A 21729-nucleotide genomic window follows, 5' to 3' on the forward strand; every position below is an offset into this window, starting at 1 on the left:
AAAATAGGGTGCCATGGCGCCTGCAGGACAAAGAGGCGGCAACAGAGGCAGGATAGGCCCATTTGAGCCCCTGGGCCCTCAGTAACTACCCAAACTGGCCAATCCCTGTTACTGGGACTGACTCGTTTGTCCAGTCTGCATTTAGTACTTAAAAATCAATAGCAGCTCCTGCTGCAGGAGGGGGGCACAGTCATGTTTAATTGGAACTGTATGTTCATGTTTCTGTAGTATTCTAAGTTGCCTTGTGAGAGCAGCGCACCTTGAAAGGCAGATTAAAAATCTCAGTAAATAGTAATTACTGCAGAGCATAACACATTGGGTAGAGGTGCAGCAGGGTCTCCAGCTGTAGTCTCTTGTCTGCTAGAAGCCAATGCAGAGCTGAAATCCACAGGGATAGGGGCACCAATTGCTGGTTAGGAGCACAGCCTTATTTTGAAGCAAACTTCTGAAGGAACAGCTTAAATCTATGTTATGCAGCTTCACCAGATGCATAGGTTTAATTGAGGAGTGTGCCTATCACTTCATCAAAGGACTGGATACAGCATGTCACGTTTTCTTTAAAGCTAGTTTTAAAACCTCACACTGCTCAGGGGGGGAGGGGAATACACCAAAGCTTACATCCATAATCAGAGTGGCTTTTTGTGTGTTCAGGTCAAACACATTCCTGCTCCACAAACCACCTTCCCTGGTTTCCATTCTTGGGTCATGTACACAGCACTGCTTTAGCAACGTGGTGAGGCACACACCACGTGCTAGGATGCTCACTCACACCCTCTGGTAACAAGTACGTCAAGACCCTACCACCAAATGGAACGTGTTGCTGCGTATCATTGATGCTTGCAGTGAAGTGCTTTTTCAAACACAACCAAACCCACCCCTAACTCTTGTGTCACAGCTTAGGTGAGTGTTCGCACAGGCTCCATCCTCCTTCCCTTCCCAGGGACTATTACTTGGGATGGGGCAAATGCTTCCCAGCAATGCTGTTACTAATGCATGGAAATGATTATCAGTAACATGGGAATGTCAGTTATCCATTGTTTTTAATAGTATGTGCTTTAAACCACTTCAAAGCACTCTCAGTAATCCTTACAGCCAATATTATTGAGGGGGGGGGTGTTTCTCTTGATGGCAAGCACTTTCCACATCTAGCCTTTTCCTTGGAATAAGCAGCTACTATTGGTAAAGTCAGAAAGCGATAGTGAGCGAAGGAGACTGCTCCTTGTTCAACAAAGCATTCTCTGCTGAGGTAGAAGAGGCTCCTCTTCTGCTTCTACTGTCCATCACCGAAGGCTGCTTTTTTCCCCACGTGCACAGGTGAGTGCAAACGCTCGTGAGAGCATTTGTTTCCACACTCACACAGGCACACCGTGTTTGGCCAGTAAGCTTATACCACATTAAATTGAAAACATTTGCACCTTACCAAAAGCATCGCCAAGCTCTGATTTAAGGAAACTGCTCTTATTTAAGAGAACAGCACACAAGTTCCCTGTGGTGGAAATAAGACCTAAATGTTTTGTAACAGCTGTGAATTTAGGATTATGAAGAGAAGCTGCTTCTTTCCCACGAAGCTCTCCCAGATATGTCTGTATGTCTTTCAAGAATAAACCCAGCACGGGCCCAGTTCTCCTCTCGCTTCCACCCCGCTTTGGGGGTCATCTTCAAAGTAGTCCTGCAAATGCATTAGCAGCTATGCAGGACCAGCATTATCAACCTCTTAAAAACACCACCACCTGCACTGCATCTTTAAAGCCAGGCTTCTGACCTCAAGGCTCTGCTTTCTCCCTGGTAGCTGAGTGGGAAGCAGCAAAGAACTGCCAATAGTACACCCCCCATAACACATGACAACACATGCCCTCTTAGACAGAAGACGCTCCGTTACAGCAAAGGCACAACAGACAAGCCATCTAAAAACAATACGTCCTTTTTAATTGTTAAGTCAATAAAGAGGTATCAAAATTAAAAGAGGAGAATTACAGGGGGGCGTAACCGAACTACTGGGGAAGATTAGGAGGGGGGGGAGGAAGGGCAGATGCAACAGAAGACACAACATCATGAACACGCAGGGCTGAGAGAGGGAGGGGAGAAGGACAGCGAGGAAGCAGCCAGCAAGGGGCTGGTGAGAGGCTCAATATCAGAAGAACGTCGTGTTTGTCAGGGAGGGGAGAGGAGAGGTGTGCCGGGCTCTTAGGAGTCATCTTCGCCATTGGCGCTGTCTCTGTCATCTTCACCTTCTTCAGGCTCCTTGTCGTCACCCTTGATGGACTCCAGCTGAGAGAGAGAAGGGGACAGGCAGAGGGGCCGAGTTAGAAAACAGGGAGAGCCGCGCTCCTCGCTCCTGGCTCTCTGCCGCCTCCAGCTTCGTACCTGGTCGTCTCCCCGGTCTTCGTTGTCATCATCGTCCAGCAGGTCCCCTTCCTCAGCGGAGTCGTCTGCCCCAGCCTCAGACTCCATCTTGACATTGCTCTCTTCTTTCTTTGCAGAGCTGCTGCTTTGCTCCTCCTCCGACTTGTCATTCTTCAGTTCTAGGAAGGGAGGATATAGAGAGGAGGGTCCAGCAGAGAATCGGAACCGCTCACCTGTTTCTAGCCTTCTAGGTCATCGCCACACTTTCAGGCCTCTTGCCTGTTCAGCGGTGAAAACTTCCTAGAGCACGCTGGTCAAACAGCCAATTGCCCGAGGCGAGCCAGAATCACGCCCAAGGCGGAGGAACCTTCATAAACTGGAGGGGATTGGCTCTTTCTAATCAGGCCACCAAGGTATGTATGCCAACAGCTAGAAACACACATGTGAACTAGCAGCTTTTGCAGGCTCATTTGCAAGGCTGTGGTGGAGGGCTCTGGTTGTACACAAAGGGTTTGGGGAAGGTGGACTCCCCTCCTGCACACAGCACAGGGAGAGGCAACAGCCCTTCTCTCGCAGTTGTGGTCAGCAGCTGCAATGAGCAACAGCGAAGGTGATTTACTGAGAAATTCTCTCAGTTGGTTGCTGTTCTGAAAACCCAAAATGCAAGACTACACAGAAAACCACCAAGAATGTTACATATTCTGTCCACCTGCCAACATGCAGCCCTAGGCCTTCAGGTTACACCCACCCCACCCCTACACAAACAAGGTACTCTTTTTATTGGGGAGAAAAAGGGATTCAGCCCAAAGAAAACGCTTCAGGGCATTCATCCCCCACAAAGGTCCCAGGCCCATTAAGTGTTCCCAGGCCCTTCTCTTCCCTCCTTCCCATCCAACCCACCCCTCTCACCCGACTGTTTACTTTGATCTTTCTCTATCTTCTCCAGGCTTTCCAGCAGGGAATCCACTTTCTGCTTAATCTGGGTCAGTTCCTTCTTAATGGTCTGCAGATCGTCCCCTTTCACTGAAATAAGGATGGGAGCACATTATTCCAAGTATTGATATATCCTGCCATTTTTAACCACACATTCAATGTGGCTTACAACATACTTAATACACCACCATCTCAATAACAGGTTAGGAACTACAAGACAGTAGTTCACACAAATATAAATTCAAGGGATCAGCAAAACAAACAGCCCAGACACAGGATGTTCGTTCTCTCTCTCTCCCTCTCTCACACACACAGTTTAGAAATATATGTATATTTGATTTGTGCCCTGCCTTTCTACCAATAAAATGGCACTCAAGGCAGCTTATAATCAGAAATAAAACTTCATTAAAATAAAACAATGCAAAAAAATACAATAAAAACAGTGCCCAACCCAACAGACCCACTTACACATGGAAAGCCTTTGCCTAAATACGAAGGCCTTTAAAGGGAGGGGACAGGAATAGGGCAGACAAGATGCTACTGCTGCCAGGCTTTCACTAGGAGCTTTGCCACCTCTCTGCTTCCCAATACCAGAAAAGAACGGTCTGGGTTAGGGGACCCCTTCTCTCAGGAGGTCAGCAGTTCTCTTGTGTCTTGACAGAGCCAGAAGCACAGTTTAGATCTGGCCAATTCCCCATGGTTTTCTGTAAGGCTCTGGCAACATGCCCTCAACAAGAGGCACTGCTGAGTCTTAATGCAGAGGCATCGGGGTGGGGGGAGGCTTTTCAGAATCCCATTTCAAGTCACTGGGCTTTCCCCCCACCCCTTCAGGCTGATTCCATCCACCACAACCCCACAAGCAAGTTCAATACGTACATTTCCCAGACTTGGAAGATGACCCGCGCTGCCCACTCTTCGAGTTGAATCCGCTCTTGCCTCTGCGGGAGGTGTTGCCAGACACCCGCTGGCGTTTGGAGGGCACCACGGCCCTGGCAATGGGAGGCGGAGGCGGCACTCGGGCTTGATAGCTGTACATCCTAGGAGCACAAGAGAGCCCATCATCACGAAGCCAGTCCCTTTGACTGCTGTTGCAAAGCAACTGCCTCCTTGCCCTTCAACGCCACACACACAAGCATCCTCTGCTCCAAGACACTGCAAAATATATGCTTTTGCTCATGTGAACTAACCCAAAGCATCACAGAATCATAGAACAGTAGGGTTGGGAGCTACAAGGCCATCGAGTCCAACCCCCTGCTCAATGAAGGAATCCAAGTCAGAGCATCCCTGACAGATGGCTGTCCAGCCTCGGCTTGAACGCCTCCAGTGTGGGAGAGCCCACCACCTCCCTAGGGAATTGGTTCCATTGTCGTATTGCTCTAACAGGCAGGAAGTTTTTCTGGATGTTCAGCCGGAATCTGGCTTCCTGTCACTTGAGCCTATTATTTCGTGTCCTGCACTCTGGGATGATCGAGAAGAGATCCTGGCCTTCCTCTCTGGGACAACCTTTCAAGTACTTGAAGAGCACTATCCTATCTCCCCTCAGTCTTCTCTTCTCAAGGCTAAACATGCCCAGTTCTTTCAGGCTTTCTTCATAGGGCTTTGTTTCCAGTCCCCTGATCATCTTTGTTGCCCTCCTCTATACCCTCTCCAGGTTGTCTGCATCCGTCTTAAAGTGTGGTGCCCAGAACTGGACATAGTACTCCAGATGAGGCCTAACCAGTGCTGAGTAGAGGGGAACTAGTACTTCCCAGGATTTGGAAGCTATGCTTCTATTAATGCAGCCCAAAAGAGCATTTGCCTTTTTTGCAGCCACATCACATTGTTGGCTCATATTCAGCTTATAATCGACAACAATTCCAAGATCCTTCTCGCTTGTAGTGTTGTTGAGCCACGTATCCCCCATCTTGTAACTGTGTATTTGGTTTCTTTTTCCTAGGTGCAGAACTTGGCATTTATCCCTATTCAATGTCATTCTGTTGTTTTCTGCCCAGCGCTCCAGTCTATCCGGATCACTTTGAATTTTGTTTCTGTCTTCCAAAGTATTAGCTATCCCATCCAATTTTGTGTCATCTGCAAATTTGATCAGCATTCCCTGCACCTCCTCCTCCAAGTCATTAATACAAATGTTGAAGAGCACTGAGCCCAGGACTCAGCCCTGCGGTACCCCACTCGTTAACTCTCCCCAGTTTGAGAAGGTCCCATTGATAAGCACTCTTTGAGTCCAATTCTGTAGCCAACTGTGGAACCACCGGATCGTTGTTCCATCTAGCCCACTTTGAGCTAGTTTGCTTATCAGGATATCATGGGGCACTTTGTCGAAAGCTTTGCTGAAGTCGAGGTATATGATGGCTACAGCATTCCCACGGTCCACAAGGGAGGTTACTTGATCAAAAAATGAGATCAGAGTCATCTGGCAGGATTTGTTCTTGACAAATCCATGTTGGCTTCGAGTAATCACTGCATTGTTTTCAAGGTGCTTCCAGATGGATTGCTTTATCATCTGCTCCAGAATTTTCCCAGGGATTGATGTCAGACTGACTGGTCTGTAGTTCCCAGGTTCCTCCTTTTTACCCTTTCTGAAGATCAGGAACCCCTTTAGGGATTTCTTCCAACAGCATGGCTTGCTCCTGTAGCACTTACATGCTCCTGCACCCCCCCCCCCCACACACACACACTCACACTCCTCAACCAACAGGATCCTGTTCAACAGAATGCATGAGGATGCCCCAGAGTTCTCTTCTGTTCAGAATAGGCCTCTCTCTACTTCCCTCCACCCCAAAACATTTAACTGAATTCTCCTTCCTTGCACCTTAATCCCCCTCTTGCCCATCCATGAGCTCAATGGCAGTTTCTCCTCTTTCCAACATTTGATGTCAAATAAATCCAGAAAGCACCCTATGGAAAGAAAAATGGCCTATTGGTAGGGCCTAAGCTTGGCATATGGAAGCATCCCAGGAAAGACACCTTCCCAAGATCTGTCAGAGATGAGAATTTGATTGATTGATTGATTTCATTTCATTTCTATACCGCCCAATAGCTGAAGCTCTCTGGGAAGTTCACAAACATTAAAACCACAAAGCGCAGCATAAAACAATATAAAATATGAATGCTTAAAGCCACAATATAACAGTACAACCAGAATAAAACCTAGCAGCAATGCAGAGATTTAAAATACAGATTTAAAACATCAGAGCTAAACGACTAGGAAGCTAAAATACTGGGAAAATAAAAAGGTCTTCACCTGGCGCTGGAAGGAGTACAACATATGAGAATAATGGGCTAAAACATTGTAATGTACCTCCTTGTACCACAGGAAGCTGCCTTATACCAAGCCAGACCATGGGCCCAAGTAGCTCAAGTATTGCCTACAATGACTGGCAGCGGGGCTCCAGGGTTTGAGGCATGAGTCTTTCCCAGCCCAACCTGGAGGTGCCAAGGACTGAGCCCTTCTTTGTGCACAGAATGCGCCCTTACCACCTGGCCCCTCCCCAAAACTGTTTTATCTCCCCCGCAGCTTCCTTTCAGCTGAAGACACAAGCACCTCCGCTTTTCCCACACGCAGAGAGCCTTCTGAAGATGTCGCTGCCTAAGTAAGAGTAATCCCTCTCTCTTTAAACATCACCACACCTTCTACCCTCATCTTCCTCACCTTCCGCAGCAGCAGAATCCCAAAATGCATCAAGCACACAAGAGCCCAAGCTTATACCGACCAAGCAAAAATTAAAAAGATCTGAGAGTGTGTTTTATGACCTACAGCTTGGAGAACCCACACTGATCTGTAGCAAAGTCTGAATATTTGGGATTGGGAATGACCACCTACTATGTCCAATGCTTACTCTCTTCAAAGCAGTGTATTGGCACTTCCTCTTCTACCAAAAGGAATTAGATACGATGCCCAGTTCACCTACCTGTCATAGTAGTCACGCTGGAAGTCATAGTCCAGGTCGAAAGATGACCTGAAAGACAAAGCACAGGAGGCGTGGTCAGGTCTCAGGGAGGCTGTCAAGGAAAGGAATCCTGCTCAGGAAAGGCTGGAGGCCATACACCATCTTTTAGCTATCAGTATCAGGCGGCCCAGCCTGGCATATCAAAGGCTAAAGACAGTTATTCACAGTGTAAAAGCAAAGGTAACCTTGAGTCCATCCCAAATCCACCCTCTCCACCACTCTCTCTTCAAAGCCATCTGCGGCTTGGCACTGGAATCCAGGGAGATGGCAAGTTTTGTCACCCAAGGTACACAAAAACCATTCTGGCACAGCCTCTCACATGCACATGGATACATACACATGCACTCACACTCATACACACCCTCTCTATACACTCAGCTGGACAATAAAACAATTGGAGGCATTGCTCACTGCAGGGCACAAACCAAGATAAATAAAAAATAGAAGTTAAAATAATGAAAACATAAGGGTCCCGACCTGACTAGAGGGGACGGAGAAGGTGGTGCGGCTACTGACCCGTACATCTCTGTGGCCGATCTCTTCACCCCAGCTTTGCCCCGGTTCAACTTCGGTTCAGCAGCCAGGTTAATATCTGAAAGACAAATGGGCCAGTTTGAAAGCCTGCATCTCACAGATCTCTGAAGCAAAATGAAGCCTGCCATACATCTGGGGGCTAATGTGCTTTTGAGCTCTCTGTTGTAGGAGATAAGAGAGGATGCAATAATAGGCACAGCCAACTTACTGCCCAGTAAATATATAGTTGGAAAGATATAAGATGCATCCTCCAGTGCTAACGTAGAAATCACGAGCAATTAAATGCAACTGGGGACACTGAAAATGCCAGGAAAGGTGTTGTGGATATTTGTCAAGATTTGAAACTTTAATAATATTAGTATTGATGAAGCCATCTCATCTCTGCTGTGACCGTTAGCCACTTGTCAGTCAATGCACCAATGATGAGTTGGAGGGGGACTTGGAGGTCCTCTAAGTCCAACCCCTCTGCTCCATGAAGGATCTGGAATGCTCGCTGTTCAGCCTCTGCTTAAATACCTTGAGTGTAAAAGAGCCTATCACGTCCTGAGGCAGCCTGTCCAACAGCTCGTACCATTAGGAAGCTTCTCCTAATGTTTAGCCAAAATTTGCTTCCCTGCAATTTGTGCCCATTGGTCCTTGTCCTACCCTCTGGAACAACCGAGAACAACTCTGCCCCCTCTTCTATATGACATCCTTTTCAGATACTAGAAAACTGCTACCAAGTCTCCCCTTAATCTTCTCTAGGTGAAACAAAGCCAAACTCTTTCAACCATTTCTCAACGGACTTGGCTTCCAGACCCCTAATCCTGGTCATGCTGCAGTTTGTCAATGTTCTTCTTAAAATGTGGTGCCCAGAACTGCATACAGTACTCCAAATGTGGCCCACTCACTGTAAAGTACAGTGGAATAACACCTTCCCAAGATCTGGACACTATACTTCTGTTAACGCAGAGCCAGTGTAGTGTAGTGGTGAAAGTGTTGGACTGGGAACTGGGAGATCCAGGTTCTAGTCCCCACTTGGCCATGGAAGCTCACTGCGTGACTTTGGGCCAGTCACAGATTCTCAGCCCATCCTACCTCACAGGGTTGTTGTGAGGATAAAATGGAGAGGAGGAGGATAATGTAAGCCACCTTGGGTTCCTTGCAAGAGGAAAAAAGGCAGGATAGAAATGCAATAAATAAATGAATAAACGCAGCCTAAGATTTCATTGGCTTTTTTACCGGCTGCATTGCACTTTCAGCTCATATTCAGCTTGTGATACATTAAAACACCTAAATCCTTTTCACATCTACACCTGCCAAGCCAGGTCTCTCCCATCCTATTCTTGTGCCTTTGATTTTTAGTACCTAAATGCAAGACTTCCCATGTTTCTTTGCTGAATTTTATCTTGTTAGTTCCAGCCCAGCATTCCAGCCAGTCAATATCCTTTAAAGTCTGGATTGCACCTTCTAGAGTGCTAGCGATTGCTCCCTGCTTCATGTCATCTGCAAATCTGATTCACATCCCATCTACACCCTCATCCCAGTCATTTCTAAAAACACTGAACAGCACAGGGCCAAGGACAGAGCCCTGTGGCACTCCATTCGAGACCTCCCTCCTGGTTGACCCAGAGCCATTAATGACGACTCAGTGGGTACAGCTGTTCAACCCAGTGTGGATCCACCGAACAGTTGTAGCATCCAACCCATCTTCTACCATCTTGTCACATGTTACCTCCTTACTGCTGGATGGGAAGTACTACTCTCCCTTCCCCATTGCAGGAAATCTAGTCTAATCCTACCAGAACTAAAAGATTAAGCAGCCCTTCCCAGGCAAGCTGCAACTGATGATCACTGCTGGGTGAGGGTTAGGCTATTATGCAGAACAAAGACTCCTCAACTCACCAGAAAAAGTTTGTCTGGTGGAAACAGCACTGGGAGGAAACAAGAACTCCTCACCAGCAAAGCTGAGATTCCTGTACTGGAGCAAGCTTTTCAATAGCTGCTCACAAGTCCCATGCAGAGAGGGAAAGTCTATCCCAATAACCAGGCAGGAAAGTTTTTCCTAAAAGGAAACAGCACAAATTCCTCCCCCCTCTGCCCCTGGTCACAATATGGCCTTAGGCAACTTCGATAAAAAGTAGCGCAGTAAATATTTGTGAGCTACAAACCTTTTGGGGGCCTATTTGCATGACTGCAGGAGGCAGAGGGGAGAAAGAGAGGATTCTGTGCATCTGCAGCACTTTGGTGGTGGGCTCTTGGGAGAGGGAGGTGTTTGCAATTGTGGCTTTCAAACCAGGCTAGTTCCAACTCTCTGGAGCCTCCCCCAGTGAAACACACGTTACAGGGAAACCAGCCACACAAGTTGCACGTGCTTCTCCTTATCCTGTGTCTAGGCAAACATGTGAACCAATTTGAAGGAAGGACTTGACACAAATTCTCTAGCTGCCCATTCTACCTGCCCCTCTGGAAGCCTAAGATTGGGGGGGGGGGGGGTGTTGTAGGGTAACAGGCTATCCATGCCAGGCCCAGCATCTCAAATTAGCTGCAGTTGTTCACTATGGAGAGATAAGCACAACAACGATCTCGGGGTGGCAGAGAGCACTGGATTGTCACATGCCCCACTCGGCCAAAGCCATCCACTTTCTCAGCTTAACGTACTTGAATTGTGACCATTACCAAGAAACACACACACCCCTTAGGCACACAGTAGAAAACAACTGACCTGAAGGACTGTTCTGCATGGTGAGCAATGGCTCTTATTACCACTGAAGCAAACCAGAATAGATCTCAAAGTGAATCGAAATGGCAACCTTCGGTGCTTCCTCACCCAAATATCTCATTTTGACCTCCACCTTCCTTTTGCTCTCCCCTGCTACAGTCCTGCAACCCCACCCCCACTCCCTTGCCTAGGCATCTCAACAGCCTCCCATTCAAAGCCGAGACACGGTCACATGCTATACGTAAGCAAGGAAGACGTTCACTAGAACTGGGCTGGCATTGGTGCCATCCAGGACTAAGAAATTGGAAGGCCGCACAAGCAGCACAAAACATACCTAGGACCTGGCCCGCAATCATCCTGCCATCTTCTCCTGCCACAGCAGAACGAGCGTTGCGCTCATTCACGTACTGCACAAAGGCAAAGCCCTTGTGCACAGAGCAGCCGACAATCTTGCCATATTTGGAGAAGATGGCTTCCACGTCAGACTTCTTCACCACTAGCGTATTGAGGTTCCCGATGAAGACGCGAGAGTTCAGGGAGCGCGGGTCTGTCTTGTTGGTGACGTTGCTGGCCATGACTCACGCACGCAGCAGGAACACAGACCTGGTGTGAGCGGAGGGGGGCGGGGGGGGGCAGTGAGGCAGAGAAGAAGATGGTCAGAGAAGGGTAAGCAGTCACAAGAGGATTTCAAAGCCTCAACACACATACAACTAGCCGCAAAGAATACATACACACGCACGCACTCACATACACACAAGCGTGCATGCCTTCTGGTGCAGTCTACAAGAAATATTTTCCCCCTCTTCCCTGAACGAGAAGCCACCAGCCTGAGGCATGCTGGGAAATCTCAGACCCATCCTTCATGTAGGAAGACAAAGCAGTCTTGCTAGCAGGTGCCAGCTTTCCCCCTCTTAAAAACAATGGGGGAAAAGATCGATACCATGCAAATAATTTTTTCAGAAAGCAGATATTAAGTGAGGGGGAAAGGACGTTGGCAAAGCTGCCTCCTACCACTCAACTATCCATACAGACTCAGTCCACACATCACAACAAGCCACCGCAGTTTCACTAACCCGCAGGGCGCTGCAGCGCATGCTGGCTGCTGTCTTGAATAGGCATGCCCCAGCCAGCAATTCACATGGCTGGTTATGTTGTGCGAACCCGGGCAGCAGAGGTTGTGCAAGGGGTAAGCAACCCGCGCATAACCCATAGTCTGTTTTAGAGTTATGCAAGGGTTGTTTAACCCTCAAATAATCCACACTGCCCAGGTTGGTATGACACAACAAGCCACAGCAACTGCTGGCCAGTGCTTGCATATTCAAAGATGGTGGCTGGCACACTCTGCAGCACCCCAAGGGTTAATTAACCCACCGGGGCTTATGATGATGTGCAAACTGGCCCATTCTCTCACAGGAGGAGGGTTGGCTGTGTGTGATGTTTTGCCTGAAGGCTAGTAGTGGTGTTCCAGGATGCAAGGGCCTCTACCAGAGGCCAGTCTGGTCTCAGGAGAGAACTGCTAGCCCGTTTTTAACAACAAGCATCTACCTCCTGGTGTGGGGTCAACTTTATTCAACTTTGTTTTAAACAAGCATTCACAGGAAAACACCACAACAGAGAAAGCAGTGATGTGGGGTGGGAAATTTTCCAAAACAGAAATTTTCCAAAACAGAAATTTTCAAGTGTTTTATTTTTCCACACAAAATTTTCCATTTCATAACTTCATTAGTAAAAATGAATGTATGACAATTGCAGATACAATACTAAGCAAGCTTGGCAGGTTCAAAGTTGTAATTAATGTTTTCAGGTGATTATCCTTAGCAAGTATGCAAGAAAATATCTATATATATGTCACTGAAATACATGTGTCTCAGAGTGACATGGATAGAATAAATAGTGATAGCAAAACTGAAGGTGCCCCAACAACCTCAGAGGAAGAGTTCAACTCTGCTGAAATAGGTGAGTAGCTGTCAGCATATCACACATAGTTCTTGGATTGGTAGCAGTTTTCAGTACCCCCCCCACCCTTAAATTTAAACAATGTAAGGGAAGTACGTGCTATTGCCTTTAAATTTTTACAGGTATTCCAATAATTTTTTTTACATAATATAACAATTAAATCACACTAAGTGTCCTTTAATTTCCCCTCTCATATATTTCAGGTCAAATACTTGTGGTATATTGGGACAAAAAAGAACCATGATTTTTTTTTAGTGTTCTTTACTAAATACAGATAAAACGAACACGCTAAATTGGATCTCTCTAGGGCAGGGGTGGGCAACATGTGGCTCTCCAGATGTTTTGGCCTATGGCTCCCATCAGCTCTAGCCAGCACAGCAAATGATGAGGGATGATGCGAGCTGTAGGCCAAAATTTCTAGAGGGCCACAAGTTGACCACCCATGCTCTAGGGCATCAGAACGTTTTCTGATGCAAACTAAATGTTTTTCTATGCAAATGACCCTAATTTGCACTGGAAAATTTCCCAGTTCAAGATTTTCTGGAAACCCCACATCACTGAGAAAAAGCCCCACACACTCCAGTTCAGGGGTAATGGATACAAAGAGTTTGGAAAACAGGTAGCAGAATTTCTAGTTGTGAGAGAACTTTTAACACATATTTATGGATTCTTCTCAAAATATGTATAATGTGGGAGCTTGAGCACCAAATTCTAACCTCAGTTAGAACTTGGTGCCCAAATTCCCTAGATGGAAGCTCTAATCTTCCATTTAAAGGAGTTTCTGGGGCCACTAAGGCATCCCAAGTAACCCCCAGGCCCAGGGTATAATTTTCAGTTATTAATATAGCTGGAAAAAACCCAATCTCACTCACATTCCAGACTCTTTTCAACCATTTACATCAGCCTTCCCCAATCTGGTGCTCTTCAGATGTGCTGGACTACAAGTCCCATCATCCCAAAGCAGCATGACCATTGGCCACGCTGGGTGAAGATGATGGGAGCTATAGTCTGGACAGCAGCAGGTTGGGGAAGGCTGATTTACATCAAACCATTCCTGCACATCTACACAAGTCTGGGTACGTGTCCTTCAACTGGAGTGCGTATCAACTGGTAACAATATGTTTAAAATATACTTTAAAAAGCAACCAGTGGAAATAAACCAGCATCAGTAGTTGAACTTCATCTCTGTACAAACTCAAGAGAGGGATGTCTTGGAATACTCTGAAGAGGCTTAGAGTCTCTTGGCAAAGGGAATTCTAAAATGAAGGAACGCTTCCCCACCCCCTCACTCTCAAGCTGCTCCCAAAGCAGCTATAGGGCAGGGCCTCCCCTTCAGACTCCACTGCCCTTGCCTTGGCATATTCAGCAAATGATCCAAACCCAAAGCAACAGAATGCAGAGTGGGGGATCGAGTGATACATTTGGATGCTGGAGGAGACCCACTTTTGGATCCCTTGTCCAGCAGTGAAGTGCCCAGAGGCTCACAAACTCTCTGCCTAACTTAAAGTAAATGGGTTATGGCAAGAATGAGATGAAAATTGTGAACAAACTTTGCATAATGAGAACAGCTGCAGAAGATGGCTCAAGACCTTACAAACAATCAGAATATTTTGGTTGCAGCTAGTGAGTACACCCCCACCCCCAAATGTGCGAAGTGGACAGAATAGTGCTTGGGTGTTCTGACCAGAAACCTGGCAAGTCAGGGTGTTGGGGGATATACTGTGTGCATGTGGGTTGGGAGAACATGTGGCAGCAAGGACTGGTGAAACATGACTGACAGCAGGAGAGGGATGCTACTGTAGTACTATCAACATACAGCTGAGCATAGGGACACTCTCTCTGTGCAGGCTCAGGGTGATGAGAGCATTCTGTCAGGCCTCCTCCAAAACAACTCTAATGGCCAAATGTAAAGGGATCTTAGAAGATCCAGCTTTGAGCTTCGCTTCTGTCTGTTGCAGGTTTCAATAAAACCACTTCCCTCCTCGCTATAGTGAACACCCGTTTCCACCAAAAGCTCTCCTTGCTGGAAACTACCTCGTCTTTCCTCTCCCATACTCTGGCTCCTGCAAATTGGGCTTTTGCAGCTTGCTGCCACCTCCTGCAGAAAATGAACATGGGAAGAGAGAAACCACAACCCCTTTCTTCTGCGTGGAAAACAAAGGGATCATCTCTTCCCGTTCCGTTTTTGCAGGAGGCAGCAGCAAGGTGCTCTGCAAAAAGCACAACCAACAGAGAAAAAAGCTGTTTTTTTTCCTTCACCAAGAACAGGGAGGAAGAAGTGATGGCTTTGCTTCAAGTTGGGAGGGGTTCTGCAGAAAGCGCTAGCAATGCTTTACTGATCCCTCTGGCAAAAACCTAGGGGAGGGAGATAAGCCAGCAGCACACACATACACACCCGTCATGGTCCCTGACCTCCTTGGAGAAAAATAGTGTTGCTTTTCTTTCATTAGTCTTTTGCAGGACACAGCAGCAAAGCATAGCCTGGCACTCAAGGGAACAAAACTACTTTTTTTCCTAGACCAGCCTCCCCCAACCTGGTGCCCTCCAGATGTGTTGGCCTACAACTCCCATCATTCCCAGGCAGCCTCTATGTTGCTGTGTCCTGCCACATTCCAGTGGGAAAGGGGGTGGGGACGCAAGCGCTTCCTCCTCCAGAGAGAGCTTGGGGGGGGGGGTTCTCCCTTCCTGTTAGGGTTTTGGGGGAGGCAGCAGCAGTGAGGTGCTGCCTGCATCTTCTTCAAAGGTCCAGCACAAGGGCAATCACCCCTACCTTCCTCGAGTTCTCTGCACATTCCACTAAACTGGGGCAGGCGGGGCAGGGGAGAATTAGTGATGACACAACAAATGGGTTTGGCTAGGAAGTCAAGCCAAGATTTGTTTAGGAGGAGTACGTGCACCTCTTCAGAAATATCGATGTGCCCTACCTTTCAAATTTAAACCACTAATGCCACTCTCCTCTACCACATTCTGAGAAGCCTCTGTTCTGCTGGGCAGGGACAAGGAAGACTACTGGCCAATTTCTGGTGGGCCAACAAAAGCTGGCTGGAAATTTTTGCAAAGAATGTTGAGACTAGGCGGGCCTTGGTCTGACACAGCAAGGCTCATCTTGCATTCTCAAGCAAGACCAAATAGCAGAATCACTAAAACGCAGGTTGCGATAGGATCAGCTGCTAGAATAGCCTCAGGAACAGCATCTGAGGCTGGAAGGGTGGCCATTCCATTATCACCCCCACAAAGCCTCCATCAATCGCCACCACTGTTAATGATATCTGACAGCCTTCCCCAACCTGGCTTTGTAGGTTTTGTACCATCCACCCTGATCTGCCAAAGCCACCCTCGGTCATGACTGCGGTGCAGGGGTGTATTCTTTCACCGAGGCCTTTAACAAGGATGGCCGCTGAGGCCTGGAATTAAGCCCACTCAGCCCCTTACCATCAGCCAAGATGGGTTTGTGCCTGCTCCGTATGAGGCTCCGCTGGCAGCTGCCTCTGCTACTCCAGACTGGGTGTCCATGACGGCGTTTGTAAGGGAGGGACGGTGTGGAGGAAAAGACCAGGACAGGAACTGAAGGGCACGAAAGGGATGGGGGGGGGGGTCTGACCAGGGAAAGGCTGTCACTGCTAGGGAGCGATCAGCACTACAGACATATTGCAGCAACAGTTGAAAAATTGCACAGAAATAAAATATTAAAAATAAAAAAATAAAAAATAATAATAAAAAGTGTAGGAACTTCCTGAGATGTTCAAACAAGTTCTGGAGAGAAATCAGGTTCCATTCTTGGCAGCCAGGCGATCAGGGAGGGAGGGAAAAAAGAGTTAACGCGATCAATCCACTTTTAAAAAAATGTGTTTTAAAAACCTTGTTGCGTTTTCCCCCCCCAAGGGGTTAAAAGCCCAGAGTCAGTTAGGATCACTCAGAAAAACTCCATTTTCATCCGGTTAAAAATCAGCAGTCATTTTTTTTTAATCATCACCATCAGCAACACATCATCATAGTCACAGTCACCACCATCATAGTAGCAATAATATCAATAAGTAACTAGTAACAACGATAAAAAGGAAATCAGTGGAAAGGCAGGAAAAAATGGAAAAAATGGAATAACTTACTGTAGCTGAAGATCAAAAAAATCTCGCTGTAAAAAAACAAAAATAAAAATAGCCCAGATTAGAAAAACGGGAGGTGTAAAAAGGTCAAAGTCAGTAACGATTTTTTCTTTCATTTTTGTCTTTTTTTCCCCCTTTCATGCTCTCGTTCCAGCCACGGTTACTGCAGAACCAGGCAGGGGAGAGCTCCTGGCAGGAAACAATCCAAGCCCTTTGAACACCATTTCACTCTAAAAATGCCTGAGAGAGGCAAGCTCATGCGAGGCTCAAAGGTTCCTCCTCTAACCCAGCTGCTGCAGGGAAAAAAAAAGGTGATTTTTTTTCCAAAATTACATCTTTCAATCCAGCTTTAGCTTGACTGCAAGGCAATGCTGGGCCGCAAAGGCACCATTTTAATAAAACGGCTTGCTCTAAGACATTGGAGGGGGGGTGCGTGCAGTGGGGCGGGGGAGGGATAAAAACAAAAAAACGAAGCTGAGCTCCAGTGAAGGAAGGGTTGGGGGTTCTCGCCTTGCTGCCCTGTGAAAGGAGAAGGGACAGGATGAGTCAGGGTACCCCAGAAACTTTGCCCACATCTCCCAGTCTCCCCCACCGCAGAGAAAGCCAGCTGCCAGTACCACGTGGCTACTCCAAGCTCACAGCTGCCTCTTCACAGGCGCAATTTAAGATGCCGCTTTGATCTTGTTAGTTTCGGCTGGTTGCCAAGGAGGCGAACTGGACGACGTCAGAGGTACCTGCAAGCTTGTGGTAGGAGGTGGATTGTGCTGAAGCTAATACAAATACCCTGAAGCAAAGATGAGGAGGAAAGCTACATGCACGCACACACAGAGATTCCGATGCATGGGACTGAGGGAGAAGCAAGGCCTACAAGCCTCACAAGTGTTAGAGCATTAAAGGCATCGAGGCACCACAGCATTACGCTCCACCCATCACTCCTCAGAAATGTAAGCCAGGCACGCATCCATCTTCTACTGGCTTTTTAGCACCATGTTTAGAACTGGAAGCATTCCTGGCCCTGAATACCAGTTTGAAACATTTTCAAGGAGCACTGGATTCTACCTCGTGCCTGCTTTTTAATCTACTCTTCCAGCCCAGCACTTAAGAGCCAGGAAACTACTGCAGATAACCACCCACATTTTTTTTTCCTTAGTAAATACTCCTTATTTAAGTCAGAAGAAAATTTATAGCAAGAACATTCCTCCTCTCTTCTATGCTATGTCTTCCCTGGAGAGATACAAGATGGCTTTCAAGCGGTCAGCATTGGCAGGGAAAACAGCAAAGGGATGGGAAAGGTGAGGAAAGTCATTTTGAAATTACTTTGGAAAAATTGCACAATATATATATGCAAACAGGCACAAAACTAACACTACACACATCTTGATGCCAGCTTCAAGCAAACTGAAATGCCTTTTCAGACTAGTCTACTAATATTTTTGGACAACTCATGAGTATGCCGGGGGGGGGGGGGGGGAATATACAGTTCTCTAACCAAACAATCCTGATACACCTTATCTCCCTATCATTTGTACAAGTAGTTTGTCTCAACAGATGGAAGAGGGTGTATGGAGAGAAATAGGGCTAATAATGTCAGATTATTCCAAGTGTGCCCCAGCAGAAAAGACTACTTGCAATGGACCTGGAAGACATGGATTCAAACTTCTGGTCTGGAGCAAATTCTGCAGCATCCCCTTAGAGACAAGCTAGTCTATTGTAGCGAAAAGGTTTGTGGGCTTCAGCTTTCTTCAGCTGATGACATCAAGGCTGTGGCCTACAAAAGCCTTCAAGGTGCCTTGGGACCTTATCTTTTTCTTACTGTGATAGTGATGGGCATACTGTGAGGTCTCCAGATGTTGATGTACTGCAAGTCCCATCAGCCCTAGCCAGTATAGGCAATGGTGAGATCATACGACTTGTAGGCCAACACATCTAACCACAAGTTGCCCGCCTGTGCTGTACTGTTATGCCACTTTGACAGGATTTTAAGTAAATCAATTACTTTAAGCCCAATGTTACAGGCTGCTATGAAGTGCAGGTGCTACAAGTTACTGAGCATCCAGGGCCTGTTCAGCCTGTGGGCCTGGGCACTCCAATTTGAGTTAATCCTCACGTTTTGCAGTGTACATGCTGAAATGGTACAAGGGCCATCCCTGGACCTATTAATACATACATGCTCCCTTTCCATTCCTATCTGATCTGCAGTTGTGAATATACCACAGCTCATGAGAAGGCATGGATGCAGGATCCTCACACCTGATCCTGCCCACCCAGTGTCCTATCTCACAGTACCAACAAGAGCAAAATGTAAGCATTAGAGCAGGTCAAGTGATACTTACTTTTGCAATACAAAACACCCCCCAAATCCCATTACAGTTTAACAGCCACCTGATTCCCAAGGACCGCCAAGCATTGCAAAGTGAAAAGTAACATAGCAGGCCCCAGAAGGAGATTTAACTGGCTTTCCCTATATCCTATTTAACCCTCTCCCAAAGTTGGGACTAGCTGAACCCAAGCCGCCTCCTTACTAAATGAATGAAAAATGAAATAGCAAATACAAATTCATTCAGGCAGTGCATCTGTACTGAACTTCAGCTGGCAAATGCAATATGCAATACTTTCAACATGGGAACTTTTCCATCAAGCAGATGACGCATCAAGACTTCTGTGCAACTCAGAAGCTTGAGCACTGCTCAGGATGCAAAGCTGGCCTGGTGTAAATAAGTCACCCAATCTTATATATCACTTATAGAAATTAATATGGCAACAGTCCATACCAGGCCATGGAACTAGCCCAATGCAATCGTTTAAATTAAAAACAATCAAGAGTGTGGTAGCACTGTTAAAGGGCAACAGCTTTATTGTGGCACAGGCTTTCATGGGCCATCTCGCTGCAATCCTATCCACAATTATTTGGGAGTACATTGAACTCTGTGGCTCTTACTTCAAAATAAACCCGGTTAGGATTGCACTAGTGCAGCCCTCCCCAACTTGGTGCCCTCCAGATGTGTTGGACTACATCTCCCAGCATGCTAACTGGGGGATGCTGAGAGCTGTAGTCTCAACACATCTGGAGAGCACCAGACTGGGGAAGGCAGCAACAGTCGTTAAGGCAGCTTTCCCCAACCTAGTGCATTCCAGATGTTTTGCACTGCAACTCCCATCAGCCCCACCCAGTGTGGCCAATGGTTGAGGATGGAATTTGTAGTCCAAAACATCTGGAGGGCACCAGGTTGAGGAAAGCTGCTTTACGGTGGCACCTGGCATTCTGCTTTTGTTGCAACAGCCTAACACGCCCATCCGTTTAATTTATCCTTTTCTTAAAATATTTGTGCAACAGGGCCTGGGTTATTTCTAATTCTTGTACAGCAACTTTTTAATATTTTAAGCACTCTTGTTAATAATAAACCCACCCTTTCCACGCACACTCATAAACCAGTCTCACTGTGCTCAGAGACGCGGGCCTAGGATTGCAGCCTCTATTAGACTACTAACCCGGATTAGAATACAGGATGGCGCGTGAACGCCCCGGGCCTCTATAGAGGAAAGGAAGACACGGACAGGAATACCACTTCCTCCTAATTCAATGGCCTCGCGTGTTCCTGGGGCACAGATGGCTTTCCTCTCATCAACACCCCGCTTTCTTCCACCACTCGTGGGGGGAACAAAAATACCTCGTTTCTTCCACCACCCCTCGCCCGTACTATGGTCTCTCCCAGAGGAAACGGGGGGAACTGAGAACGGAATATACCATTTGTAATGGGGGGGAGGTTGGAAGGAAAATGGCACGATTCGACAAGGCCGACAGGGGAAATACCAATGCCGGGGGGCGGGATATGGGGGGAAGGGGACAGAAAGGGCGATACCATTATTACCGCTCCCGCCAAAGCGGGGGAAGGGGAGAAACGTCGCCACTCTTTCCTCCGCTACCTCAGGCATTATTCCCCAGGCAATGAACTCACCGGGAGGCCCCAACTCCAGCACGGCGCCGGTTTCCTGATATATAGCTTTTCCTCACTCTTTTTTTCACAGCCTCGTTCGCCTCATCCACGCTCCGGACTCTTCACAAAATGGCGCCCCCGCCGCCCTCTGCCTCTGCGCCGCGCAGGCCGGATCTAGGAGAGCCCCGCCCCCTTTCTCACGACACGCCCCCTCTCTTTGGGACCGAGTTTAACACCTTGGCCTTGATCATTGGCTACGCTTCGCTGTCAATCAAGCGCGTGCCCAATAAGCGCACTTCGAAGATGGGACGGTGAGGACGAAGCAATGTTTGGGAGGAACCGGGACAGATTTGCGAGGTAGAAGACGGGACTCAAAAGCAGATACGCTAGAAGGGCTGTCAATCTATACCCCATGGAATTATTCACGTTTTGATTGGACAGTTGGACTGTCACTTCAGCTACTTCCTTTGCAGTGATTAGTTGCAATGCTTTCCCCCGTCCGCCGCTCATTTTCCTCCACCCCGCCCGCTGCCCAAATGTCCTTTTCTGAATGGCTTGAGTCCCTTTCACTCATCCTACTTCGGGTTGTTATAGGTTACTATCAAAGGTAAGAGACCGGAACCAATAGGCCGAAGTGCCCTTTATCGTCATTATAATACGGAGCTTAACGTACATCCGGGTCCCTCGAGAGCGTGTCTCTATTTCCTACGGCTCCTGAGCTCATGACGTACACGAAGCCTCGAATAGTCATTGGGCGGCCCGCAGCGCCGAGACGGATTCCTGCCCCCCGATTGGTCCCGCGTAAAAACCGCGGGGCGCAGCTTCGGCGGGGCTCCACCAATCCGCGCTTGCCGTGTGCGGGGACCCCCATTCCAATTGGCTTGTTTGAAAGCGACCCCCACCGCCTCGCCGCGACCCGCTGAGTTTATTTGAGCAGAGCGAGCAATGCGTCCTGATGGGGGGGGCGGGGGGGGGGCCTGGCGTGAATGCGCAGGGCCGCGGTCCCGCGCGTGTTCATCTGCGAGCGAACCCCGTTGCGCTCAGCGGGAAAGCCCGGCCAGGTTGAGGGGCTGGGCTGGGCTGCGGGGGAAGGGCGGGTGTCTGGAGCTGGAGGGGTGGCGCGCCTTGTGGCCGGAAGCGCCGGCCTGCGCGTGTCCGCTTGACGGTAGCCCCGTTGAGTGCAGTGAGGAGGTCCAGGCAGTCCATCCGAAAGGAGATCAACCCTGAGTGCTCCTTGGAAGGACAGATGCTGAAGCTGAAGCTCAGATTTTTTGGCC

At 47.8% G+C, this 21729-nt stretch overlaps 1 protein-coding gene across 32 annotated transcripts; it reads right to left on the bottom strand.

Annotated features, from left to right (window-relative positions):
* Positions 1-1905: 1905 nt before the first annotated feature.
* On the bottom strand, positions 1906-20573 carry HNRNPC (heterogeneous nuclear ribonucleoprotein C). Of its 32 annotated transcripts, none has more exons than XM_084806290.1 (9): positions 20474-20573; positions 16521-16546; positions 10793-11061; positions 7740-7815; positions 7185-7232; positions 4153-4313; positions 3265-3366; positions 2365-2522; positions 1906-2268 (listed from the first exon to the last, which is right to left on the bottom strand). In XM_084806290.1, the coding sequence occupies exons 3-9, from the start codon at positions 11031-11033 to the stop codon at positions 2185-2187; spliced, it is 870 nt and encodes a 289-aa protein (XP_084662416.1). In that variant the 5' UTR covers positions 11034-11061; positions 16521-16546; positions 20474-20573; the 3' UTR covers positions 1906-2184. The 32 variants fall into 32 exon arrangements, with proteins under 32 accessions (XP_084662416.1, XP_084662412.1, XP_084662408.1 ...); XM_084806286.1 differs by having other exon boundaries at positions 3253-3366; XM_084806282.1 differs by having other exon boundaries at positions 7701-7815.
* Between the last annotated feature and the right edge of the window lie 1156 nt (positions 20574-21729).

Source organism: Heloderma suspectum, chromosome 6 (assembly GCF_057233095.1).
Source record: "Heloderma suspectum isolate Gila_16-S chromosome 6, 16-S_ref, whole genome shotgun sequence".
NCBI classification, from domain to species: Eukaryota; Metazoa; Chordata; class Lepidosauria; order Squamata; family Helodermatidae; genus Heloderma; species Heloderma suspectum.

What these genes read in the sequence shown, in the direction of transcription:
- HNRNPC (XM_084806265.1), bottom strand. Translation starts at nt 11,033, where the DNA reads ATGGCCAGCAACGTCACCAACAAGACAGACCCGCGCTCCCTGAACTCT. An exon ending in CAGCGTGACTACTATGACAG is followed by an intron (nt 4,314 to 7,184) that starts GTAGGTGAACTG and finishes TTGTGCTCCTAG; the next exon opens with GATGTACAGCTATCAAGCCC. An exon ending in ATCTTCCAAGTCTGGGAAAT is followed by an intron (nt 3,367 to 4,152) that starts GTACGTATTGAA and finishes TCCTTATTTCAG; the next exon opens with TGAAAGGGGACGATCTGCAG.